Source organism: Puma concolor, chromosome C1 (assembly GCF_028749965.1).
Source record: "Puma concolor isolate L17-30 chromosome C1, mPumCon1.1.hap2, whole genome shotgun sequence".
Classification (NCBI taxonomy): Eukaryota; Metazoa; Chordata; class Mammalia; order Carnivora; family Felidae; genus Puma; species Puma concolor.
This window is the reverse complement of record NC_141674.1, coordinates 71,293,702-71,320,527: the sequence shown is the minus strand read 5'-3', so window position 1 is coordinate 71,320,527 and position 26,826 is coordinate 71,293,702. Positions and strand designations below refer to the sequence as shown.

Here is a 26,826-nt window from a genome sequence, read left to right as displayed (position 1 = left end):
AAATTAATTAGGAAATCTGCCTGAATAGATAATTAAACAGACTGATGTCAACCTAATTGGCTCAAATTAATGAATGCAGATCTACTTAGATTTTTAAAATTTTATCTTTAAAATTTTGTTGATGTTTGTTTTTGACCCACACACGTCTTCATTAAAATCACAGATTTTAATCAGAGGGCTCCCTTTCATTAGTCTCACGAAACCATTTTGAATGTCATTGAATGTTCATTTCGAATTAGGGATGAGATGTATTTAGAATTCACCAAATGCCTCAACTAACTTAGGTCTTTGGGGACCAATAAAAACTTATATGCATTTTGCTCAGCACATTTCCCTTAACTCAGCATAACAATTTTTCATGGAGCTTAAATAATGCAAGTTTTTTTTTTCCTTTTATGTGCCCTTATGAAGATAAAGTATCTAAAACCACCCCAAATCTGAGGACCTAAGAAAGTAATTGTTTTATCTTTTAGCAGCATTAGAATGTATCAAATGAACAGTATTTGGACTGAGCATATGTTTGTTAATTCTGTGACTCTTCTGGGCTTGATATGGAGTGAGAGCATAGTAATAAAATCATACTTTAATGTACTTTTCCTGTTATACTAATATCTGTACTATGTACTCTTATTCAATTCTCCATCAGTCTTATGAGACTGGTATTATGGAAGGGTTGCTACTTTCCCCACAGCATCCATCCTCCTGTCTTTGTGTAGCTGAATACTTGGCTATCTGAAATAAACACTACAGTTCCCAATCTCCCCTATGGCTAAGTATGGCCAAATGATTGAAGTTCTTGTTACAGAGATATGAGTATTAGTGCTGGATGCAACTTCTCAAAACAGGTACCCTTCTTTCCTTCTTGGCTGGAATACAGTTGTGATAAACGATGCTTAAGCAGCCATCTTGGACCACATAGGAAGCTATGTATTGAAGATGGTGGAGGAACACACTAGGAGAAGACTGAGACCCAATGACTGTGGGGTGGCTGTCCTGACCCTGCTCTGCTTACCTTCAGACCTCATATATACAGTAGGGAAATCTTATTTGTCTAAGTCATTGTTATTTAGATTTTCAACCGAAACCAGCCCTAAATGGTATACGTGAGCTGTTCTGTCCCAATGGCGACATGCTGTAAGTATGAAATGTGCAGTGGCTTTTGAAGATGTGTTTTATTATTTTGTTCTTTATTTTTATTTTTTTTAAGTTATGCATCCACTTGAAAGGGCATTCCTTTTTTTTTTAAGTTTATTTATTTATTTTGAGAGAGAGAGAGAGAGTGAGGGAACAGCAGAGAGAGAGAGAGAGAGAGAAAGAATCCCAAGCAGGCTCCGCACTGTCAGCGCGGAGCCGGACGTGGGGCTCCGACTTATGAACCTTGAGATCAGGACCTGGGCCGAAACCAAGAGTCAGACGCTTAACCAACTGAGCCACTGAGGCGCCCCATAAATGTATTTTTAAAAGATTGTAAAGTATGTCAATAATTTTGGTATTGTGCATGGAAACGGTAATATTTTGGATATGTTAGATGATTTTCCTGCTCCCTTGTGTGACCACTAGAAAATTTCATAAAAAAATGTGACCGCTAGAAAATTTTAAGTCACACATGTGGCTCACATTATATATTTATTGGACAGCGCTGACCTAGTGTTGCTTTGCTCTGTGTCTGTAGCTGCAGTAGAGAACAGGTGAAGTACCTGAGGCTGAGGGGAGCCGTATAACTGCCCAAGTTCCCCTTTCAAGTAAATGGTGGGGCTGGCCTCAAGCTCAGGTCTATAGGAGCAGCCTCAGTCCTCCCACCCACTGCGGCATGGTGTAGATCAACCCGTGTCATTGGGTTGCGGCACAGGAGAGGAACACAGTCCCAAACACGAATTTATTTGTCTGTTTGCCTCTTTATTTATTTATTTACTTATTTATATTTTAATTCCAGTGTAGTTAACACGTAGTGCCAAACACAAAGTCTTAAAAACAGGAACTGCTGGTTGCTTGAAGAGTTTTCCTGAGCGTCCTTCAAAATGTTTGTAATTGTGAGTTTTATAGTCTTATTTTCAAGATGTGTATTTCCTGGCACAGAAAAGTAAGAGTGTGACCCACTGAAAAAGGAAATGAAGCACAATTTACCAAATGAGTCTGCTGTCTTTAATTTAGAAAGAAGACGTCTGACTTGCAACGTTGCCGTAGATGTCTCTGCCCCACAGATGACAGAGCTGGAGAATCTTGTGGAAGGTCTGTCCTTGCTGCTTTACCTGACTCTTCTGGAAACTTAAGGCCTCTAAGCTCTGTGATCTCAGATGCTTAGACGATAGCATATTCTATCTTGTGGCATACGTTCCCTTATTTTGTTGTTTATAGGTCTGGCTTCCCCAGGCCATGGCCTGCTCCACAGCTACCAAAGGCATTCAGTATTATTTACACCTTAATTCACTGACCTCTTTCCCACCTCTGCTATGATAAAGGTAGTAGCTCTGCCCAGGCACCTCTTCTGTGGAAGTCCGGCACATTTTCCATTTGGAGATTGCCTGGCATCTCCAGCTTTCCGAATTTCTCCCTGAAGATAATGGTGGACAGGAAAACCCTGCACAACTGCGGTAAAGAGACATCAACCTAGCTATGTTCTTGTGGGTAGCCAAAGACTTCTCTTGCTTTTATTCACAGGGTCCTGCATTATTCTGCCCCAGGGCTAGGCAAGGTGACACTCTTTTCTTGAGGTTCGAAAAGATATAACACGGCCACAGTCACCAAAGAATGAGATGTGATCGTTTTACTCTCTTTCTCTCTATGTAGAACGGCCACCACTGGCCAGCAAGGGTACCCAAACCACTTAATTGCCTATGGAGCTACAGCATGAAGCTAACGAGCTGCTCATTACTGTACCCATTGCTCTCTCTTTCCTTCCTGTGGCTTCTGTTCCTGGTTTAGAAGCAGAATTAACAAGTTTTCTCATAAGAAGCATATCTGTCCTACAGCAGTCAGCTCTTTGAACATTTAACTTCATCTTCCAAATCATTACAAAAAACACTTAATGGCTCTGTGCCCAGGCCTGACCCCTGCAGATCCCATTTGCAATGACCGTCAAAGGCAGATGGATCACCACCAGTAAGTACTCTTTGCATTTGGCTTCCAAATATAGAAGTGGTTGGGCAACTGAGGGTCATTAGACTTTTCCAAATTAAATTCCTCCAAAGATCTATTTCTCTAATGCAACACAAGGACAGCATGTACCCCTGACCGTGTATGCTAAGCTTAGAGAGACAAAATCCATGTTCTCATAGGGCACTTACTGAGGATAGAACGAGGAGACTGCCACCAACTGGTCTCTGAATATGAAGATTATTCAATAGTCACCATGTCCATTAAGTATCAAAAATGACGCTCAAAGCTGCTGCACATTCCAGCTCAGTGTGTGCCACCTTGTTTTCTTTTCAACCAAATCTACTTATAAGCTCTAGTTCCTGAATTAATTTACTCTGAAGCTCCTCTCTGTGTGTTCTTTGCTTTACATCAGGGGTCTAAATTTCATACACCTTGTAATGACAATGTAAAAGTGTGCAGTTGTTGGCTGCAAGGTATTAGGGAATTAAAAAGATTGTAATAAATTGGAGTTTTCAGGCTCACCTAGAAGACTGCAGATGTAGTTGTAAGAACACAAACATACTGCACTAGCCAAAGGACAACATGTCAGCTTAGATTCCACTGAAAAGAGACCAGTTTGTGACCTTGCCTTTAAATCAATTCATTATACGTCCTTTGTAGAGTCTGAACCCGAGGCTCAAATGCGGGGTGGGGAGGAGAGGTGGAGTGGCAATTATTTTTTTTTTTTTTAAATCCTTCATGATTCTGATATCCTGTCTGCCCCTCTGGTTGAGAATAATCAAATTCAACATCAAACAATTCTCACATAAAACATATTGGCATCAAGGCACTCTCATTCCCATTTACGCTCATGAAGTGCTTCCCCGTGTGTGTGTGTGTGTGTGTGTGTGTGTGTGTGTGTGTGTTTGCTCCTAGCTGCAGACCTGGATCACATTAACAGAAATCTGGTGTGATCGGAAAGGAATCAGCCATTTCTGGTTTTACAGCTGTTTGGAGACAAAGGCTGCCTACCTGCTGAATTTCAAGTACTTCCAGCCTCTCCCTATGGCCTTGTTTTGATAACACTTCCTTTCCGCGAATTGAGGGGTGGGGAGAAAGCACCCTCAGTTATTGCCAAGGCACTTAGGCCAGCCCGTTCTAGGCCTTTATTCTGGGTGTAAGAGAGGCAGACTAATTTCCTAATTTTGCCTGAAAGCTGTCAACAGAGGGCTAAGAAATGAATTGATTCTTTTCAGTTTGCTTTTCAATTGAGATATTTTCCTTTCCCTTTTTTTTTTTTTTTTTTTCTCTTCATGACAAGCATTTATAGAGCAGTCCGGGTCGAAAGCTTAGTTGAGTTAGGTTGGGGTTAGTGAACAAGGCGACTGTGATAAAAGCATCCAAAGACTGCATGGAGTGTAATCCCAAGTTCAAATCTAGAGAAAAATACAACTAAAGACGTACTTTCATTTGCTCAAAGTATTCAACTGCCAGCTGACAGTGGTGATAGGACATTGTCCTTTAATATTCCTTTTCCCATAGTGGTAGGATAATGGCACTTTTGAGTTTTAGTTGGGCCCATGGGCTCTACGAGTATCTCAAGCCTCTCTTCCAGCTTAGGTATGACACTGTGACTGAATTTTGGACAGCAAGATGGAAGAGGAAGTAATATGTACAATTTCTTGGAAGTTCCTTAAAGGGAGAAGGTGTCTTCCTTTCCCTTTTCTTCTTCCTGCTGGTTGGAAGTCAAATGGTGATGGGGGGAGCTGAAGCAGCCATCTTGGGCCATGAAAGGATACTGGGAATAAACAGCATGCATGATGGAACAAAAAGGTAGGAAGAATGTCTGACATCATAGAGGGCTGTATCATCTCTGGTCCCCCTGGCTGTACATTTAAATGAAGAGAAGACACAACCTTCTGTCTTGTTTACATTACCTGGCAATGTGGGGGTGAGAGTGGGGAGACAGTTTTTTTCCCCCCATTGGTATAATTTTATTTATTTATTTATTTAAATATGAAATTTATTGTCAAATTGGTTTCCATACAACACCCAGTGCTCATCCCAACAGGTACCCTCCTCAATACCCATCATCCACCCTTCCCTCCCTCCCACCCCCCATCAACCCTCAGTTTGTTCTCAGTTTTTAAGAGTCTCTTATGTTTTGGCTTCCTCCTTCTCTAACCTCTTTTTTTTTTCCTTCCCCTCCCCCATGGTCTTCTGTTAAGTTGCTCAGGATCCACATAAGAGTGAAAACATATGGTATCTGTCTTTCCCTGTATGACTTATTTCACTTAGCATAACACTCTCCAGTTCCATCCACGTCCCTACAAAAGGCCAAATTTCATTCTTTCTCATTGCCATGTAGTATTCCATTGTGTATATAAACCACAATTTCTTTATCCATTCATCAGTTGATGGACAATTTAGGCTCTTTCCATAATTTGACTATTGAAAGTGCTGCTATAAACATTGGGGTACAAGTGCCCCTATGCATCAGCACTCCTGTATCCCTTGGGTAAATTCCTAGCAGTGCTATTGCTGGGTCATAGGGTAGATCTATTTTTAATTTTTTGAGGAACCTCCACACTGTTTTCCAGAGCAGCTGCACCAGTTTGCATTCCCACCAACAGTGCAAGAGGGTTCCCGTTTCTCCACATCCTCTCCAGCATCTATAGTCTCCTGATTTGTTCATTTTGGCCACTCTGACTGGCGTGAGGTGGTATCTGAATGTGGTTTTGATTTGTATTTCCCTGATGAGAAGCGACATTGAGCATCTTTTCATGTGCCTGTTGGCCATCTGGATGTCTTCTTTATTAAATTGTCTGTTGATGTCTTCTGCCCATTTCTTCAGTAGATTATTTGTTTTTCGGGTGTGGAGTTCGGTGAGCTCTTTATAGATTTTGGATACTAGCCCTTTGTCCGATATGAGACAGTTTTCGTTTTATTACTCACAGCCAAATCTTTTCTAGACGCATACATAAGGTATCAGGTGGATACACAGAAGCATGGCTGGGACATTTGCATGCTATCCCTTTGAGGCAGAGAGGGTTCAAATGTCATTACTATTTCACTTGTGGGAAACTCCTGCAGGGAGGTTAATTCAGTTCTTCATCCCATCTTCTATCTATTGGATCCCATGTTCCTTCCTTCCCACCTGGGTCTCCAGCAGGTGCACCTCTCACTTTTTATCACTACCACTCCTCATAATACTTAACTAAGTTCTGCCTTTTAGTTTTACATGCTTTGTAGACTGTGAGAATGTGGGGATGGGAAATGTCTCTTTTGCAGCCCCTTCTCCCACTTATGCAAAACAAAGCATAATTTAAATTTCAGACACTCCATAAACTCCATAACAATTAATTTGGAAGGCATTTTGAACCCCACCCATTATACCACTTCCAGTGTTTTTGTTTTTGTTTTTTTTTCACTCTCATCTTCAGACTTTCTGGTCTTTACAGAAATGATCTTTGCAGGGGACTGAATTATAACACTATCTAAAATAGTGGCCCTCAACTTGAGGAGGGGGAAGACAGAACTTCAGGGAGTCCATCAACTCTGCAAAGTTTTATATGTGGGAATATGAGCTTTGGTCTGGAGGGAAAGTACATGGCTTTCATCCAAATTGCCAGAAAATCATGACCCTCAGTGGCCTACAGAAAAAAAAAAAACAACTTTGGCTAAAATGACACCTAAAATTGGTTGTTGGATGGGGGTGAGAGAAGGAACAAGGCCTATTTGGACAATGTAGTTCATAAAGAAGGTAAACCCACAAACAAATCTAAATGTTTTATATATCCAAAGTTGCTTTTTTTTTTTTTTTTAGGCTTAACTTTCTTTCCATGGTTTTAAGGAATGACCTTAATCCTTAATCCCAACTGAAGAGGCAACCAAACAGAAAAGATCAAACATACACTGGGAATAAACCGAAGCAATGCTTTATTGTGACCACAAAGCACCAGTTCAACAAGGCATTGATACACAGAGATTTGAACCAATGTCTCTTTGAACAGAGATGTAGCAAGCCCACTTTTTCAAGTTCTTAAAAACAAGTACTCAAACCAAGAATCCAACAGAGCATCAGAGCAATTAAAAAAATATTACACCATCATGAAGGAATATATATAAAAATACTCTGTACTAGTAACAAGGCTTTTTGAACTATAACTCTTGGCAAATTCCTTCAGAAACAAATTCGTATAAATACAAACCATAAAGTGAAAAAATGTTTTCTTCTTCGGAAACAAAGAGCCAATTTGAAAGTAAATCTATGCAGAAAATACCGTTACCCCCTATGAAAGAAGCTGAAGATGGAGGGACATCCCGAAGACACAACAGAGTTTCTCTTTTTCAGAGGTTCTGCTCCTGTAGGGGCCATGACGCACGATCGTCTCAAACATCGCAGTATATCCCAGTGAAACCTTAATAAGGTCAAGTGGAGGACCCTCTATAAAAAAGGGTGTCGGCAATTCCATCCAAATAACACAAGCTCTAAGGAGCAGAGGAATTCAAGGGAGACAGCAATCTTTCTTTTCTCCCCTTCCCCCAAGTGTTCTTGTTTTTAATCTCCCTACATCTGTAACCAAAAGATCATTCAATTCAATCCTTTTCCAAGGATTCTGGGAAAGCAGTTTGTGAAGAAAATCCCTTTGGTGGGGAGGGGTGTCTAATCGTGTCAAAGATCACTCAATTTGACAAGATCCACCAGGAAAACCATCCTGTCTATAAGTTATCCTTGCTCCTCCTGGCTGAATTCAGGTCAGCCGATGGATTGCCTAGTCTATCCAATAGGATAACGTTTCATTTGACTGAAATTCTTTACATATACACATGTATGTATTCTGTTTACAAAGTTTCATCACATGAAACTAAATTATGTCATTATGTATTTTTTGAGGTCTAAGACCCCAACTTGACTGTACTATGAAGAGTGGTTCTTTAAATGCTTTGTCTGCAGAGGTTTAACATGATACTCGTAGATTTTCAGAGCAGGCCCCAGTTTTAACTGAAGTCCTGTCAACACGTCATTTCTTGTCATCAATAGCAGGGATTTTCCATCAATTTCCTACAATGGAAGCAAAGGATGAAAGCAACATGTAAGTCCAAATCCAAAGTTCAAAAGAAAAGACGTATTGATTGTCTCCAAGCTAAAAACATTACTTTTTTATTTATGCCAAATGGAAAAAATGGACTCCTCTATTTTTATGTTCCATCTTCCACTTTTATTTTTGGATTAAATGCAATCCATAGCTGATCTGGTTGTCAAGACCACATTGCTAAAGTTGCATCTTAAAAAAATGATGGCGGACTTGGTATGTATACTTGGTAGGGATCAAAGATATTGTTTCTGAAAGAGATAATGACACTTTCCTTTTATAAAATATATTAAAGTTTATGCGGAATTTCTGTGTACTTAATTTCCTAAAACAACTATAAATTAGGACGGGCAGGGATTATCATAATTTTACAGGTAAACACAAGGAGCAAGGTGTGAAGATCAAGAAGTTAGGCAAAGGTAACAGGATTTGAACTCATCTGCCTACAGCCAAAGCCAATGTTTTTTTCCATAACTCCTTTCTGTTTCGCTTGACACTTGCAAGTAAATATGTGTGGTATAGATGAACCAATGGGGCCATAGAGTCCTAGGTTTTCTGGAATCTTGTTACTCACAACAATGGACAATGGAAAAATGATATACTTTCGGTGAACTTCTTTCCTGTCCTTTAAAAGAAGAACAATCCTGCCTCAACCCGAAAATCAACCTCTCGTGTTGCAGGTCCTACCATACTTCCTCTCAGTGGATCCTCAAGATCCCAAATAAGGTAGTGAGGGACAGGGCTCTGCCCCTGTTCTCTCGGAGTCCGCTTCCCACACCCTTTAGGTACCCAACCAGAGTGCCCTGGAGACCACAAAGCTTGGAGGTGAAATACAAACAGGTTTCCCATCAAAGACATGAGGATCCCAAATACAGAAAATGGTTTGGAACTTTTGGAAAGAGATCACTGAGAAGGATGCTGAATGCCACCTTATTTTTGTTACTTTTTATTGTGGGGACAAGTGAGCTGGCTCTTAGGGGACCTGGACCCAAGAGATGGACCAACTGTGCATGTTAGGTAAGCCCTGACATGTCTGTACCCACTTCTCCCACTGATGGACAGACAAGGGGACATGGTGTATAACTGTAACTCTACAAAACTGTGACTCCTTCCTACACTGATCCCTAGAACTCCAAATTCCCTTGTGTTTTGCCAGACTGTGAAGAACATGTGCTTTGTACATCTCTGTGTGTGGAGAAACAGCACTGGGCTAGTGGGCTGACGAAACACTCACTTTGTGACCGGTAAATCCCTTCCTCCTCTGTCTCCTTGGTTGGCAACGTGGGGATTTGGGGTTTCTGACAGGATTCCGTGAGATACTATTCTCGCAAATGCTTCCTGAGCTATAAGTTATACAATCGCTTGTCATTACTCCTCAACAGACCCATGGTCCTCATGTCATTTGTCAACCACCTACCATGAACCAGAGCAGAAGGACAAGGAATTACTTATAACCGCTCTGTGGTGTTTTTGAACTCTGAAAACCTTTATTTTGCCGATTACTAGAAAAAAAAGATCTCACATTAATTTGTGAGAGACAACTAGTCAAAAACATGGTGCATAAAGCAGTTAGTTGACAGGGCAAGAGTGAAAAATTAGATGAGGACATAGGAATGGACGCTAACCCTCAAGTATTTTCTTCTCCTTAAGCAGCTAGCAAGCCCAAAGACTGCCCCTCAGTAAAACCCATAAGCATAAGAGTTTGCAGAAGAGCTTTTGACATGCGGAAACCACAGTAGCGGTTCTGAAGGCTCTGTGAGGTCACAGGAATCTGAATCACAGGTTCCTTCAAAGCTCGCAGTCTATCTTAGATTGACGGAGATGAACACTGATTCACTTGGAATGCTTTATAAACCAGCAAAGCCCTTCCTGCTCTCCAACTTTCCTTTGTTGTTAAATGACAACAAAGTATGAGCAAATGCTCATCCTTAACTTTGTACATGTTTTAAACAGGCCTCAGGAAGAGATGACACTGCTTTCATTTCTACACAACAAGAAAACTTCCTCGACTAACTGAAAGTGAATTTTTTTTTTTTTTATCTTTGCTGGCAAAAAACTCCTTCTACAACTCAGCATTTCTGTCAGAAGCCAAGTATGTCTGTGAAAGATGCTGAAATTTGGATTTTATTTAAGACAAAATAGAAAATCAAGTTTCATGCTCCAATTTGATTTTCCCTTTGTTCAGTAGCCACACTGAAGTTCACCTCACACTAGCAACGGTAAAAGAAAGCTCCATCTGGCAATCCTCATTTTAAAAATTTGAAATGAATCTAACTCATACATACAACAAAACCTTCCTCTTAAGCCATGACTACAGCAGCTCAAATGAACGGCAGTGGAACACGACATAATGGGAACGTGAGCTTCCAGGTCAAGCAAACTGTTGTCCAAACCCTGTCTCCACAACTTACTGTGTGACCTTTGGTAAAGTAAAGGACTTGTCTTCCCTGAGCCCCGGTTTCCTCACTTGTAAAATGGAAATAAGCCCCTGAAGGATTCTAGAGATTAGAAATAAATCATTCATGGAAGGCACCTAGCACCGTGCCTGACATATGGGAGATTTTCAATGACTACCAAGTGGAAATGCAAAGGCTTTGAGAGAAACAGGATGTGTTCCAATTCCAAATCCATCTACTGCTTCCTTTCTGGAAGCGTGCTCCCTGCCTGAATGCTACCCGTTGCCAGAGGGATGCAGGCATATTCCTGTTCAACTTCAGAAAATTCGGTGAGATTAAAAAAGCTCAAAGACTACATCAAAAATTTTGTCTCATAAAAATTGCAAACACAGAAAAGTTCCTTGATTAAGGAAGCAAATCATTTGTTACATAACTTCTATAAAAGACTGGGATGCAAATGAAATCCGAATTTTGCCAGTCAGCATGGTGTACTAGAATGAGCATGAGATTGGAAACTGGAAGACAGAGTTTCTGATGCGGACTCCACCAGTAATTTTCCACAAGCAACCACTCCTCTATACCCCAGTTTGTTTATTAGTATAAATGAAGGGGTTGGAGTGTGACCAGATCCAGTTAAATAAGTAAACATTAAAAAACATCCCATGATTTTGCATATACATCATGATTAAAGTCAAAACAAAGAGATAATTCACATTTTGGGATCCTGTTTACATTCCTGTGTTAAGGGATAATCATTTGTCAGTTTCAGTGAAGCTTTGTACATTGCTTCTGTCTTCCTGAAAGAGTAACCAAGTACCTGTTGGGCAATAATATTCATGCAAAAAAAAAATGTCTGCATACTTAAGAAGCTCGAGCAAGTACTCTTGCATGGAAGTAAGGTTTAGAGATGATCGGTGTAAATTTCCAATGAGGGCAAGACCCTTGATCTAAAAATAAATGAGTAGGCTCCTTAGATGTTACAGCTCAGTAGATAAGCATGTGTTTTAGAGTAAGACATAATTTTATTGCTTATTAGGTGGGGCTGGGCAAGTTAATCTCTCTAAGCCTCATTTCCTTATCTATATGATGGAGGGAAAGTAGCTACTGTATTTCACTGCTGAAAGGATTACTGCAATAATATACGTGAAGCAGAATGCCTGATACCTACAGAGTACTCAATAAATGCTAGCTATTAAAAAAAGTATATAAAGAAATCTTAACCCATTTACTGTTCACTCTTTCTCTCTGCGAACACTAATCTACACCTTGGTAGCTTTTTCAGTTGAGCCTAATTGTGATATGGTCCGTTGGAAATGTATAGGAAGAAAGATGAGGTGGGAAGAGAAAAGAGAAAGAGGCTAGGAAGAGAAAAAGAGTGGCCGTCAAGCAAGAGGCAAACCGGTTAATAGCAAGGAAGGACAAGGAATAAGTCAAAGAGAAGTCAATGGGCTTTATGATGGTGAGACCCTGCAACTAACTCAGAAAGCCATGTTTGTGATGGTGGTCTCCACCCCCTATACGGTGGAGAGGAAATGAAAGCTCAGTTTAGACCAGAAGACCGGCTAGAAGCCAAACTCTGCTGCTTCCTAGTTTCTTGCATTAACATCTGGCCCATTATTTCTTTCCTCTGTGAAATGAGAGGTTTGCACTAAGCTGGTTTCTGTCCATTCTGCTTTAACACACTCTCAGATTCCAACTCTGTCTTTGATACGCATCAGACTCACCAGCCTTATAGGAAAGTCTCCCTGTGAAAGAACAAAGCACAGACTCCTTACCAATGACGTGGAGGAATCTGATGAAATAGGTTTTCTTTTTCCACTTCGGTCTTCCCCCTCACATTTTCTAGAACTTTCTTTGTAACAAGTCTCTTGCCATTCACTATCTGGCTACAAGTGGTGACCAGTCTGAAGTTTCCCATTCCACTGCTTACAAAGGGTAAAAATGTTTCAGAGGAAGGGGGACTTGTTCTGGAGCCCAGGGATACAAACGTGGAAAATCCTGTGTCCAGTATGGGGATCACATCAAAGAAGGAGGAGCGGAATCTTCTGGCCCTACCCATATGACCAGTGGAAAAATAGTCCCATGAGAAGTGGTCTTTGTCTTCAAAGACATTTTGAAAGCCACAGTGTGGCCTCTCAAACCATGGTTCCTCTTTCAAACAGTTTTTGTCCCTGCTGAAGTCCCCTTTATCTTCCATTTTGATGCGGTTTCCTCTGGACTTGTCATAGTTGTTGCGTTTCTTGGCATCAGACAAGACCGCATAGGCTTCTGCTACTTGTTTGAATTTCTCTTCAGCTTCCTCCCTGTTTTTTGGGTTCTTGTCTGGATGTACCTGAAGAGCTAACTGGTGGTAAGCCTTCTTAATATCAGACGGGGAAGCATTTTGAGGCACTCCTAGTACTTTGTAGTAATTCACCATGTTTCTTTAAAAGACCTTTCCTTTCTAAGACACAGAGTTTGTTTTCAGAAGAATTTCCATATAATTTTGGAAAGGAATATGGTGAACTACTCAAGTCTACACCAAGACTGTTTGAATCTCATCACATGGTTGTTGGGACAAGCTCTCCTCTGGGGAAGAAATTCCTCTTTGGTGTCCTCTACAATTCCACCCTCTCCATCGGCCCTGATCCTGCAGCTCAATGTGGGGGAGTGACTATGAGCTCAACATTATCAGCCAATGACTCCCAGCTGATGCTGTGCTTGCCTTGCATTCCTATTGGTGGAAAATTTGAGATGGATAATATACATATTAGGAAGACTTCACCTAGTTAAGAAACCAACACTGAGCAGCTTGTCTACAGGAAAAACAAAACAAAACAAAACAGAAAACTGTTTATGTGGCTCAGAAAGAAGTCTACCTTATTTGTTAAAGTAATAGTCAGAACCAAAATGGGTCTTGACCTTAAATCTGACACAAAATCCATTTTGGCTCATCGTGAGGGCTCATGACTTCAGTGACTTAATGGGTATCTCTGTGTTATTTAATATTTGCTGCTGGCACAAAGTGGGTGATAAAGGGGCTCTATTACAAAAAAAAAATCTTGTACACATTTCTGATGAAGGAAAAAGAATGAAACTCACTTCATCAACTGAGGAAACTGGGTTACAGAGATGTCTGCCTAGATTTAAAACAAAACAAAACAAAACCCAGAATAGATACAAGGAACAGAATTAGAAGTGAAGGCTTCCCATGTATGGTCAGATAAGGCTTCTTCACTTCAGCTATCTTTTAAAGTTAGCCTTTTTGAAACTTATCTCTGGACTTAAAAACAAAACTAAGTAGCAGCATCACAACAGGAAACGCTTTAAAAAATGACTTCGAGGCTCAAGTGTAGCAAGGCCTTTTGGTGGCTCTTTTTTCCAGGACACACAACTACACATTTCTCAAGATTTCCTTGCAATGTGGTATGACCATGTGACCACGTTCTGGCCAATGACAGATGAAACGATGATGTGTTTCTATGTGCACCTGGCCCATAAAACCGCCTATGTGTGCCCCTCCTTGCACCTTACCTTTATGCCAACTGGATGTCAATGCCTGGATGATCCTGATCTTGCTGAAGATGACAGAGCCTCCATCAACCCGGGTTCTTGAATTATAGTGAAGGAGAACACTCCCAAGACCACCTTGGACTATTTACATGAATAAAAAACAAACTTCTACTCGGGGTGCCTGGGTGGCTCAGTCGGTTAAGCCTCCGACTTCGCCTCAGGTCATGACCCTGAGGTTTGTGGGTTCAGGCCCCACATTGGGCTCTGGGCTGACAGCTCAGTGCCTGGAGCCTGCTTCAGATCCTATGTCTCCCTCCCTCTCTCTCTGCTCCTCCTCCACTCATGTGCGTATACATGCGTGAGCTCTCTGTCTCTCAAAAACTGAATAAACATTAAAAAAAAACTTTTAAAAGAAACAAACTTCTATAATTATGCCATGACACATGTTTTCATCTACTTGGGACAGCAGTTAGTAGAATACACCATTACTACAACTTCACCTTTACTTCTAGAACGTTCTATAACGTCACTAACCAGAAGACTACAAAATCAAAATCCTGCAACACTTAAAAATCTAAAATTCTATCTCTCACTCCTCACTCTCATTACACCCACTTTCACATTTCAAATCCACTTTTTCCAAGGTTATGAGTCTCCTTCAGGCTCTTCCTTTGTATCAAGTCTGCACCCCCCGGTTGGCACTGGGAACCATTCTTTTATATGTCCTCTCAGACTGCCCTCTTAGGCTATTAGCCATCCACTGTGCCCATGCCACAAGCACCCCATCCAGGAGCAGTGTAGCAATCCAGCTTCTCTGACTCCTATACCTGGTGCAGCTGGGAAAAAAAAATCAAGACGCTATGAAGATGAAACATTAGACGTGGGCACTGTGCCGGTCTCAGCTGAGTCAGTAAAAGTCCTCAACAGTTCTGGATATCCTCAATCAGATCTCTCTTCCATTCCCCATGGTGGTCGCTCTTAACGGTCACTGCTTTCCTCTAGTTCCTTACTAAACCTCTCCCTATCCTGTCCACTCCAAGCACAGGAGCTTGCCTCTTGTTTAGCAAAGGAAATAGAGACTGTCAGGAACTCCCTTACTGTCCCTGGGGACAAGGGCCATCTTAACTAGATCGGTATACATCCTCACCTATGTCCCTGGAGCACAGGAAGGATAGAGGAAGAACAGGAAGGACAGGGGAAGATATCCCTGTCTTGCTCAGAATTAATCCCTTCATATTCTTTTTAAAACAACAAAATAAAATATCTGAATATTTTATCGACCAAACTGAGTGAAATGAACCATGTATATTATGGCCGACATTATATCTTATTATGGTAAAATATATATAACAGCAAGTAGGCCATTTTAATGAACTGTTTTTAAGTGTACAATTTAGTGGCATGAATGTATTTACAATGTAGTGAGATCATCGCCACCATCTATTTTCTAAACTCTTCCATCACCCCAAACAGAAGCTCTATTAAGCAGCAACTCCCCCTGCCCCCAGTCCTTAATAGCCTTTAAGTTGCTTTGTGTCTCTATGAATAATTTGCCTGTCTTAGATATTTCATATAAATGGAATCATACAATATTTAATTGGTTTACTTCACTTAGGAGAGTGTTGTCAAGGTTCATCCATATTGTGGCATGTGCCAGAACTTCATTCCTTTTTATGGCTGAATAATATTCTGTTGTATGTATATACCACATTTTGTTTATCCATTCATCTGTTCATAGACACCTGGGTGGTTTCCACCTTTTGTTTTTTGTGAATAATACTGCAGTGAATATTTGTGTACAAGTATCTATTTGAGTCCCTCTTTTCAATTCTTTGTGGGGAATTATTGAGCCATATGGTAATTCTATGCTTAACTTTTTGAAAAACTACCAAACTTTTCTACAGCGGCCGCATCATTTTATATTCCCACCAGCAATACATGAGGGTTCCAATTTCTCCTATCCTTGCCTTTCCATACTCTTTGATCTCATCCTTTTCCTTATCCTCAGGGAGTTTGCTTTATTTAACTGTCCTCAATTTCACTGAATTTTAACCTGTCTAATTCTTTTGGCTACTTTCCTGCATGTAAATAAGTTTGAGTGTCTCCTCTCTCTGAAAAGGGCTCTCATGTCTATATACCGCCACCACCCCTACCCCCACCTACTGGTTCTCCCTCCACTTGCCTATCTCCTGTTCATTCCTCAGCTTGGAGGAAAGGGTCCTCCACCTCGACAGTCACCAATACTCCCCCACCCCCAACTCCACTGAAACCCCACCATCATTCACAGACTCCACGGGGGCTTCACCTTTTTAAGAAATTTGACCTTGTCAATCATTTCATTTTTCTTAAAACTTCCTCCTTCACTGGTTTCTGTACAACCCCTCATTACTGGTTCTCTCCTCACCTCCCTGACTTCTTTCTCAGTTGCTTTTCATAGTTGCCTTTTTTGTCCCAACAATTAAAAACCTTGGTGTTCCCCAGGGTGCTGACCTTGACCTTTTTCTCCCCCCCCCCCTTCTATATGCCTCTCTCATTCTCATCCTTCTTATGACTGTTGATGACCTCATATCTCTGCCCCTAGGTCTTACTCTTCCCTTGAACCATCTGCTAGATATGTCCACCTGGAGGTACTACAGGCCTTCAGATTTAATGTGTCCCAAACTGTGCTCATTTTAGCCCTTTTACAACTTACCTCCCACAAACATCCTAGTTAATGGCACCACTTTACAACCCACCCAATCTGAAACTTGGCAGTCACCCAAGTCCCGTTCTTTGCCATCTGTGGGCAGTGAGCTCGGTCTTGGGTTACAGCAGAGAACAGAGATGGGACAAATCTTCATCCTCTATTGCCAATGATCCACTAAATTTTTCTGGCCATCTTCCCATATTTTCGAAGCCATCTTTTCCTTTCCCCAGTGGAATTGTTACAGCCAGCTTTCCCACCTTCCATCTAGTTGTCCTCCAAGCCACATTCCACATTGCCACCAGACTGATCTTTCAAAAACACAAATCTCATCCTGGCACTCGCTTCCCACTTAATATCTTTCCATGGTTTCCCAGTGCCTTTCAGGTGAAGTCTTCCGTCTGCCAGGCAAACCAGACTGTCTGTACCCTGGACCCCTGTTTATCTTTCAGGCTTATCCCTTGATGTTCCCTGCTCCACACCTCTAACTACAAGGTACTTGGAATTCTCAAGATAAATCATACTTTTCTCGTGTCCTTTGTATTTGATCTTCCCCTGCCAGGAATATTCTGTGCTTCCTTCAAATGGTTCCCACACCTACAATCATTTCAGGTGGTTTGTTAAAGTAAAATAATACTTGTAATGATGAGCACTAATTACTTCAACAGTTTTATATTTATTTTAATAAGCCTTAGAAAAAGCTACAATAACTATTGAAACAACTGAACAAGTGAATGAGACAAAGAAGCACCATGAATGTACCTGGCTATGTGGTAATGTCTTATAACTGGTCTCATTTCAAATAAATGACTTAAACAACGATTTGGGATTTTGGGTTTATAGAAATATATTCTATTTCAATCAAAAATTCAAATGGTTTCTTCCTTATCAGTTTTGCTTTCAATTCTCTTGACTATTTTCTTATTGTTAGCATCATCCACTGACTTTTTAACTATTTCCCAAATATTCGTGGACTGGAAGGACACAGCGGCAGAATCTGAGTTGCCACTTCCTCTGTTGATTATGTTATAAAATATTTTAAGCATTTCAGGAGCCTCCAACTGTAAAGAAATTTAAGGTGTCAAAGCACCTTAAATATTTTCAGTAGTTGGTATTATAAAATGCTTAAAAAGTAATAAAAGTGATTTCTAATTTGTGGGGACTTAACTAATCTAACTCAGAGCTGAATGTACCATGGAGCTAGTGAAGCTTAACTTTTGCCTTAGTAATTGTGTATTCATATTTCCTGATTTTTTTCCACAAGGAGGGCTCTTAAAATTGTAAAAAGCTTCCCAAAACCTAGATTGGTCCTGGGTCTAGTTAGAAATATCCACCAGAATCACTACAGTTGAAATCCATCTGGCAATGACTTCGGCCACTATGCTCAGAGTTGCTCTGATTGGTCTCCCTACTTGACTGCTCCATTTGGAAATAATGTTATTTGGCAATTTGTAGCAGTGAGAATTTCTATTCATATTTGTTAAGTCAGTGGCTTCAGAAAGTTAGCAAATAGCCATCTGAAAAGAAATGCATTCCAAATGAATGGTTTAAACAACTAGTTGGGCATTTCAGAGTAAAATACTGCTCTTAGTCATGTGGTTTGGGGACAGTGAGGAGATAATAGAGTAAAATTAATTTGTCACCATGAATTGCACATTACATTGTTATGATACTCTGAGGAAAAAAAAATCTCAGTGATACACATTGTTCTAGAAACAGAATCACCGATGTTACTCACTTGTAAGCTTGAGGAACCTGAACAATATGAATTATAGGACACTGATTGAGTGGCAGACTGCTGTCCTCCAACTCCTTCATATATAATGTGACTATGTGAGTCAGACAGACAAAGACACGGAGGTGTAGTGACTACATGACGAGCGGCAGAGCTGGCTGTGACCCACATTAGGGTCCAGTCTGAGTGGTGATGAACCGGACTGCCAGAATTCCTTAAATGGCAACTAAAAGCACTCTCAGTAGAAATGGCTTCATACCGGAGAATGGTGCTCATTTAGCCTTCAGAGTCTGACAGAGTAAACCTTATCCTAAATGTTCTGTGAGGAAAGCGGAGAAGCTTTTGAGTAAGATTAGTCAGAGGGTTCTCTTAAAAACTAATGCTAGGAAAGTAAAAGTCCTTGTACTTCATAAGTACCTTTGACTCTTGAAAACCAGGCAACTTGTATCTAAGGGCAAGTGCCATATCATCTAGTCACCAAAATTCAACACTGTATACCCAATATCTCAAGTGGTTTTGTGCTCTGTGCTGTGCATTGAAAGCATACTTCATCAAGGCCAGTTCTAAACTGATACCTGACTATTAACGCAGCAGCTTGAGCAATATTCTGCTTGTTTACATCAACATTCACTTTATAGAAACCTGTGTCCTAGAAAGGGCAGACTCTTCAGGATCCTCCAGTGATCAATATCAATCAGGAGAAAAGAAACTTGGAGTCATGACTCTAACTAACACTCTTCACCACAGCATGAGAGATCTGTCTGCCAGAAGACACCTGGGAAAATAGTCACCACACCGTGGTGTCCATAGGAAAGAGAGCACTGACAGAGTTGTCATCACTGTGTCCTCCACTAAGGACTCCCACTGCCTCCTGTTCTTACAGGTCAGTGAACCCTCTGGAACACTATGTTAATGGGGCCAGTGAACCAAGGAAGAGTGAGTGATATCACTGGTCTTAAAGGGGACTGACCAGAACAGTAAACAACCTGAAACACACATACATTATTGACACTGGGTCATCCTGGGTGGGGCAAGGGGCCAGGCAGGGGCTTAGACCTTCCCTCCGGACAGTTCTTTTGGCTTACAGTTGTGGCTTACGCAGAAGGGTCAAAACAATTTTACAGAAGAAAACTTGATAGAGATCACTGTACCAGAAGGAAACTTAATGGAAACCACTGTCATGTGGCAGTGCAATGTGTCTGCACAGGGAAAAGGCAGTCATGCAAAAATCACCAGCTTAACCAGATGCTTCATACCCCAGGAACATGGGACACCATTTCTGCCCTTTGGACAAACCTTACTCAATGGCCTGACATCTTCCAAGGAGGCATGCTACTAGAAAGCCACATCTGTGTCTGGTTGCTACAGCAACAGAATATCCAGTATGGTACTGTGAGGCCATATCACGAAGATGGATATCTGAAAGTCAGCCCAGCTGAAGGTGGACATGTCTGGCATCAATGTCACTATTTTAGCCAGCGCTAAGTTCTGATCACAGTTCTGGAGGCTGGGAGTGCTCACAGTGCCAGCATGGGCAGGTTCTTGATGAGGTCCTCTTCCTGGCTGCCAGGTGGTATCCTCTTGCTGTACCCTCACATGGCAGAGAGAGACAAGCAAGCTTTCTGGTATCTTCTTTCCAGGGCACTCATCCCATCACGAGGGCCCTATGCTCATGACCTCATCTAAATCTGATTATTTCCCAAAGCCCTCCTAATACCATCACATTGGGAGTTAGGGTTTCAACATACGAGTTTTGGGAGGGGCACAGACATTCAGTCCATAACAGTCAGCCATGAAACTAAGCTCCCCACATTATTGACAACTGTACTATCCTTTCCAGACTTGCTCTTTCCAAAGTGGTTTAGAGGGTACTCTCCAGTCCTGTCCTGCTACTGTCCAATGGCAGGGCAAAGCTTTCCCCCAGGAGATTTCACACTGTGGCACTTCTTATTGTTTCTTAGCTGCTGAGACCTGGAAGATGTACCTGGAAGGGATATGTGTTTGGGCTGGAGGTGGTCTCAGTCTTCCCATCTAGGATGAACTTGGAGAGTGACTGCTGACTTTTGAGGTTCACTGCAGGAAGATCCTTGGAAGTGAAACATGAATCCTTCTTCTTCTTTTTTTTATTTTTTATTTTTTAATGCTTATTTATTTTTGAGAGAGAGAGAGAGAGAGTCCAAGTGGGGGAGGGGCAGAGAGAGAGGGAGACACAGAATCCAAAGCAGGCTCCATGCTCTGAGTTGTCAGCACAGAGCCTGATGCAGGGCTTCAACCCATGAACTATGAGATCATGACCTGAGTCAAAGTCAGACGCTCAACTGACTGAGCCACCCAGGTGCCTCAACATGAATCCTTCTGAGGCATGATGATGGAAGAGGCAGGCTAACATAGTAAAGGATCCTGATCCTCAGTTCTCATGGAAATCACAGCAGCTACTTGTCTTATCAGCGGGGCCTGACCAGTGATTCCTTCCTTTCCCTTCTTCTACCTCCTTTAATGACAGGAGGGAAGATGACGATAATTACACGCAGGAGGAAGACGGGGATTACTTCCAGAGAATAATTCAAGGCAGACTCTTTCCAACCACCCTTCCATGAGAATGAAGGAACTCGAGCTTCTAGACCATTTCTCAGGCTCCTGAGTTGGGTTCAGCACAGTAGCAAGATGATGCCCTTTCCCCCTTGAAGGACTTCTGAATGAAATTTGGGAGAATTTGTTCCCTTTTGCCTCCCGGTGTTGCTGGTACCACAGTGATGTCATCCTTGGGAGAAAGGGCCTGCTCCTGGGCCAAACTCAGAGCTGGCCAGCTCCATTCTCAGGTCCTGCACAGAATCTGGAAGGCCCAAAGGACACCCCCCTCTGCCCCCAGTCTGGGACATCTGCCTCCGAGGAGTCTGAGTAAAAGTACAATCTGAAAAACACTTTTGGGCAGCTGGGAATTTGGCCAAGAGACCTTTTAGCCAAGTCCTTTTTTTGGTTAACCTTTCACAATATTGTTTAAATTTAATTTTAGAAGGGAGTTATTCAACTGTAATGACACAAATGGATATCACTCCATTAAAACCGAAAACAAAATATGTTCCAGCCGATCAGCCTTCGCTTTTCAACCTGAGCTATTCTCCCCCACAATTTTACTATAATAATTTTCAAACATGAAGTTGTAAGAACTTATATAGTGAAAACCCTTATGACCATCACCGAGATTCTACAATTAACATTTTCTATACTTGCTTTATCATGTCTGTCCATCTACTCATTCCTCTATCCAACTGTCAATACATATTTGATGCATTTCAAAGTAAGTTGCATAAATCAGTATATTTCTCTAAATATTTCAGCTTGCATATTCCAAATTGTTTAATTTTTTTATAGTTCTTTTGATTTTGAAGTAAAAGGTAGACGCTATGTAACACACAAATCTGAAACATCATAAACCTGTGCATATGCAGTGCATCTACTGATGCGTATACGTATAATCCAAACCCTCATCAAGACACGAAATGCTATCATCACCCAGAAAGTTCCTTTGTGCCGCTTTCTAGTCATTCTCCACTCCCACCTATCCAGAGGCAACCACTGTTTTAATTCTTGCTATCAATGATGCATCTTCCTGTTCTCAATCTTTATCTAAATGGAATTGTGACGGTCTGAATGTTTGTGTGTCTCCCAAATCATATGTTGAAACCTCATCTCCAGGGGGTAGTAAAGGTAATTGGTAATAGTGTTAGGACGTAGGGCCCTTGAGATGTGATTATAAGGATTAGTGTCCTCACAAAACGAGCCCCAGAGAGCTCTCTCATCCCTTCCTCCATCCAAGGACACAGCTAAACGACAGCTGGCTAGGAAGAGGGCCCTCATTAGACACCCAGTCTGCAGTCTCCTTGATCTTGGAATCCCCAACCTCTAGAACCATGGGAAATGAATGTTTGTTGTTTATGCCACCAGTTTCTAGTATTTTCGTTATAGCATCCCAAATGGACTAAGATAGGCACTCTTCAGTATGAACTCCTGTGTGAGGGTTCTCTTACTCAGTGTGATCCTTTGAGACTCATCCAAACTGCTCTACATTAGTAGTAGTTAGTTTGTGTTAGTGGGTGGTATTCCGTTGTGTGACTATACTACATTCTCCCACTGATGGACAGTTAGGCTTCCAGGTTGGGACAGTTATGAATAAAGCTACTGAGAACAGTTTTGTACAAATCTCTTATGCACATATGCTTTCATTTCCCTTGTGTAAATTCTCAGGAATGAAACTGCTGGATCATGGGGTAGATGTCTGAGTATTTTACACTGCCACCAACACTGTAGGAGAATGTGTTTGTTCTACATCCTCATGAACATTTAAATTTATTGATCTTTCTAATTTTAGCTATTCTGATGAGTGTGAAGTGATTTAAGCAGCTATTTTGGCAAATTTTCCAAATTAATGACAACAACAAATAGACACACATACAAACACACACACACACACACACACACACACACACGCACACATACACACGCACACATATACACATATGTAGAGAGAAAGGAGGGAGCGGGGGGAGAGAGAAAGAGACAGAGATTAAGAGAGAAAGAGGGAGAGACAGAGATCAGGTTTGAAAAAAATATTGAAGGAGATTTAGAGATTTATATATTAATATATTAGAAAAGTTTACCTACCCAAACCCAGCGTAGAGAATAAGAGATGGCTAAACAGATATGGAAAAAGCAGCCAGACACATTCTTCAACCTATAATTCTATCAATTATATTACAATACTTAAAAAGTAAATTTAATGCTTAGAAAACTGCATCCTTCACTGATTGGGAGATAGGATCTCTGTTTCCCTGCAGGACTGGTCTGGTGTAGACCAAACATGCCCCCTCAATTTGCTTCCTCATGGTCAAGGCCCTTTGAGCATCATCCCTACAGAGCTGGCACAGCCTTAAAAATGGAGTCCGAAATCATGCAGACAATGGAGAGGGGCCCTGCTTCTCTTTCCCTCTTTCCAATACCAACCCTGGACCTGAGAGAAGAGAATTAACAATCTGGGGGCAAAAACGTTGCGCAGGGCCTACCCCAGGCCCTGTGCATACACAGTCCTTTAATCTTTACACCACTACCCTATTGAGTGAGGCATTGATGGCCGCATGTTGTAGACATGAAAGCAAGACTCAGAGAGATACAGTAACTTGCCCAAGGTCACGCAGAGTTTAACTCTAAATCTGTACTCTTTCCCCTCTACCTTGCTAAGCACCCAGAAAGCAAACTGGAGGGGGCTTACTAGCTCAGTTGGTGCTGAGGCCAGTAGTACATGGTGCTGCATGTCTCTAGTCAGATCCATCCCTCATTTTCCTTTCTTTTCTGTCTTCTCCTTTCCAGGGTGTCTGTGTTGAAGGGAGGGCTGTCCCATCTTTCAGAAGATGCAGATGTAAATGAGCTTTAGCCCTCCTTCCTGCAGCTGTGACTATGTCCCAGGGCTTGGGGCTTCCTCTGGCAGGAAGGAATCATTAGCTTGTCACTTTCCTTCTGCCCTTCCCCACCCTCCTCAGTATCTTAGGGTCTGGTACGATCAGCGTGTGATGTGGAGGACACGCACAGACTCACAAATCCCTCATTGCTCACTGGTCTTCTCCCCCCTCGTTCCCTGTGCCCACTGTGGGGAACAGGTAACCGTGTTCATTTGTGTCTCTCTAGACCAACTTACCTGCTCCTGAAAAGCACTAGCTTGCTCCTCAAATCCCGCTGTTCGGAAATAGTTGACGACATCCATCACAGCCCAGTCTGCAGGGTCTGGTGGCCTCCCATTCTCCATGGAACTGCAAAACACAAATCCGGACATTTGTAATGGCAGAACATGCAAGAGTGTGTGACCGGGCTCACTTACTCAGACTCCCAGGGGCGGGCCCCAGCCAGCTTGCTAGAACCATGGCCCTCTCTTCCCTCAGAGGCCCAGATCTCAGTTTACCTCTCTCAGGACCATAATCATTCTTGTGTTTCTTGGGTTCAGGAGATCATTACTCTTGGCTCAGTCATTGCTTTCCTGATAAACCATTAGACCCTTCATGAGTGGTTCCATGATTTCTGGCAACTCACAGAATTATATTTATACTCCCGGATTACACACACCAGGCCCTGTACAGGATGGCCCCACATACCTGTCTTTTCCCATCTCCTACCACCTTCCCCATTCCCATCCCCACACACCCTCTCTGCAGCTGTGAAACTACAGGGCTAAAGCCATTCCCCAATATGCTGTTCCCTTCACAGCTCTGTGCCCTTCACATGCTTTTCCAGCCGCTTACAATGCCCCCTCATTTGTCTCTACTTGACAAAATCTGCCATTCCTACCTGGTTCCACCTAGTTCCCATGCTACCTCCTCTGTGAGGCATTTTCTGGATCCCCCAGGAAACTGTTTTAGTTATAATCTCCTATGCACTTGAGAACTCCATTCAAACTCCATTGTGGTACTTTCCACACTGGATTATACTCTCTGCTTACTGGACAGTCTCTCCCATCAGAGTGGGAGATGAGGGCTAGGAATATACATCTGGGCCTGAATCATTTTAGTATTCTTAGTGTCAAGCATGTATTAGGAACTCAACCAATGTGCAAATGACTAGACAATGATCTAGTCAATGTCAATGACTAGACAATGATCAAGAATCTGAAAGGGTCTATGGGTAACCTGCCTCAGTGGATTTAGAAAGGAGGGATAGGAAAAGTAGAATCGCAAGAACCAGCTATTACTGTGACTTTGCCTCATTTCTGTTTTAGGAGTATTTGTCTGGATTTCTCTACATCTCATCCAAAGTGATTCTTCATCTAATTGCATTGTTTCCCTGCTTAAAATCCATCAAAAGCTTTCCATTGCCTTTGAGATAAATTTCAAATAGCTTAACTTGGCTTGGGAGATCCTCAGGACAAAGCTCCTGCCAACTCCCCAACCAGGAATATACTAATGAGCAAACAGACATGGTCCTTACTCTCGTGGACCCACAGTTCTGTGGGGGTAGACACTGATCAGTAATCATACAACTAAATGCACAGCTAGCTGTATGCTATGGAGGACAGGTACACTGTGCTATGACAGTTTAAAGGGCAAGAAGATACTTTCCTGTGGAAGTTTCTTTTGAGGTAAGGTCTAGAAAGCAGCCAGAAGTTAACTGTATGAAGTCAGGTGAAGATTATTTCAGTCTCTTTCATAGGAATATATACAGTCAGCAGAGCTATGCAGATCTTGGAGGCCACATCGAGGATTCTGGATTTTTGTCTACGAGCAATGGGACTTGGTAAATGGTCTGATATAAAGAGGGTGACCAGATCAGATTCGCATTTTGAAAAAGAGAATTAGAGAGGAGCCAGAGGGGAAGAAGGGGGTGCCAGTGAGAGGTGGTCTACTGGAGTCATCCAAGCAAAGTCATGGTGATCCAGACTAGAGTGGTGGCTATGGACAGGAGAGGAAGCGTGTGGATGTGAAAGATTTTTAACCAAGAAAATCAGCATGACTTAGTTGTGGACTAGACATAGAGAATGAAGGATATGGAAGTGTCATGGAACTGGAAGGACAGTGGTAACTTCTCTTAGATGCTACTGCTAGGTTTAGTTGGACACACTGAATTTTGAGTACCATCTATATACAAGCAGAGACTGAATGTGGGATATGTGTCTGGTGGTCAAAGCAGATGAGTGGGCAAGAGGTATACATTTGGGAGACAGAAGCATTTAGAGAGTAACTGAAAACTTGGGAGAGGGTGAGAAGAAAACTGGGCCTAGAACTAACAACATGTAGCACAAGTTGAAAGCATTCATGTTACTTTTAATGGAAGTGAAATTGCGCAGACTTTGGGATTCCTGAAAACATTCAGATATTCATAAGTCAAGCTGTACATCTTCCTCATCCCTAGCATAATGGTTTGCCCATAGTAGGAACTTAAAATATTTGATTAAAAAACCAAAATTCTGTCTTAAGAAAAGACAGCCCTTAATCAATGGCACACATGATCAATGATTTATCAACACAACACTTGATTTAAAAAACATTTAGAGACAATGCTTACTAGTTAGTAGTGTTTTCCCTTTTGGGCTTAGAGATTGTGAATCTATAAACACTGCATGCCCATGTACACATGCACTCATATACATGCATGCTCACTACGTGCACACACACACACACACACACACACACACACACACACACACCTTCCTACCATTTAACAGGCAATATACACAGAGAAAAAGCTACTTCAACCTAACCTTGGCAAACATTAACTATGTATTTTAAAGTCAAAGCTAAATGTTTTTTTAAAACATTGTCCACATGCTGGGATTTTCCATCATCCCATTAATGTACACAATCACGAGCT

General features: G+C 41.7%; 2 protein-coding genes across 2 annotated transcripts in view; both read right to left on the bottom strand.

The window, feature by feature from the left end:
* Window positions 1-6,997: 6,997 nt before the first annotated feature.
* Window positions 6,998-26,826, bottom strand: part of SAMD13 (sterile alpha motif domain containing 13) — a 36,883-nt gene continuing 17,054 nt past the window's right edge. Inside the window, exons 3-4 of the mRNA XM_086717417.1 lie at window positions 24,167-24,278; window positions 6,998-8,140 (exon numbers count right to left, since the gene is read on the bottom strand). Coding sequence (XP_086573543.1) covers window positions 7,997-8,140; window positions 24,167-24,278 — 256 coding nt within the window. The 3' untranslated portion in view covers window positions 6,998-7,996. The remainder of the gene's footprint in view (window positions 8,141-24,166; window positions 24,279-26,826) is intronic.
* The window catches only part of LOC147578131 (dnaJ homolog subfamily B member 6-like), a 35,334-nt gene continuing 15,505 nt past the window's right edge, over window positions 6,998-26,826 (bottom strand). Inside the window, exons 2-4 of the mRNA XM_086717416.1 lie at window positions 24,167-24,278; window positions 12,343-22,878; window positions 6,998-8,140 (exon numbers count right to left, since the gene is read on the bottom strand). Coding sequence (XP_086573542.1) covers window positions 8,113-8,140; window positions 12,343-12,986 — 672 coding nt within the window. The 5' untranslated portion in view covers window positions 12,987-22,878; window positions 24,167-24,278 and the 3' untranslated portion in view covers window positions 6,998-8,112. The remainder of the gene's footprint in view (window positions 8,141-12,342; window positions 22,879-24,166; window positions 24,279-26,826) is intronic.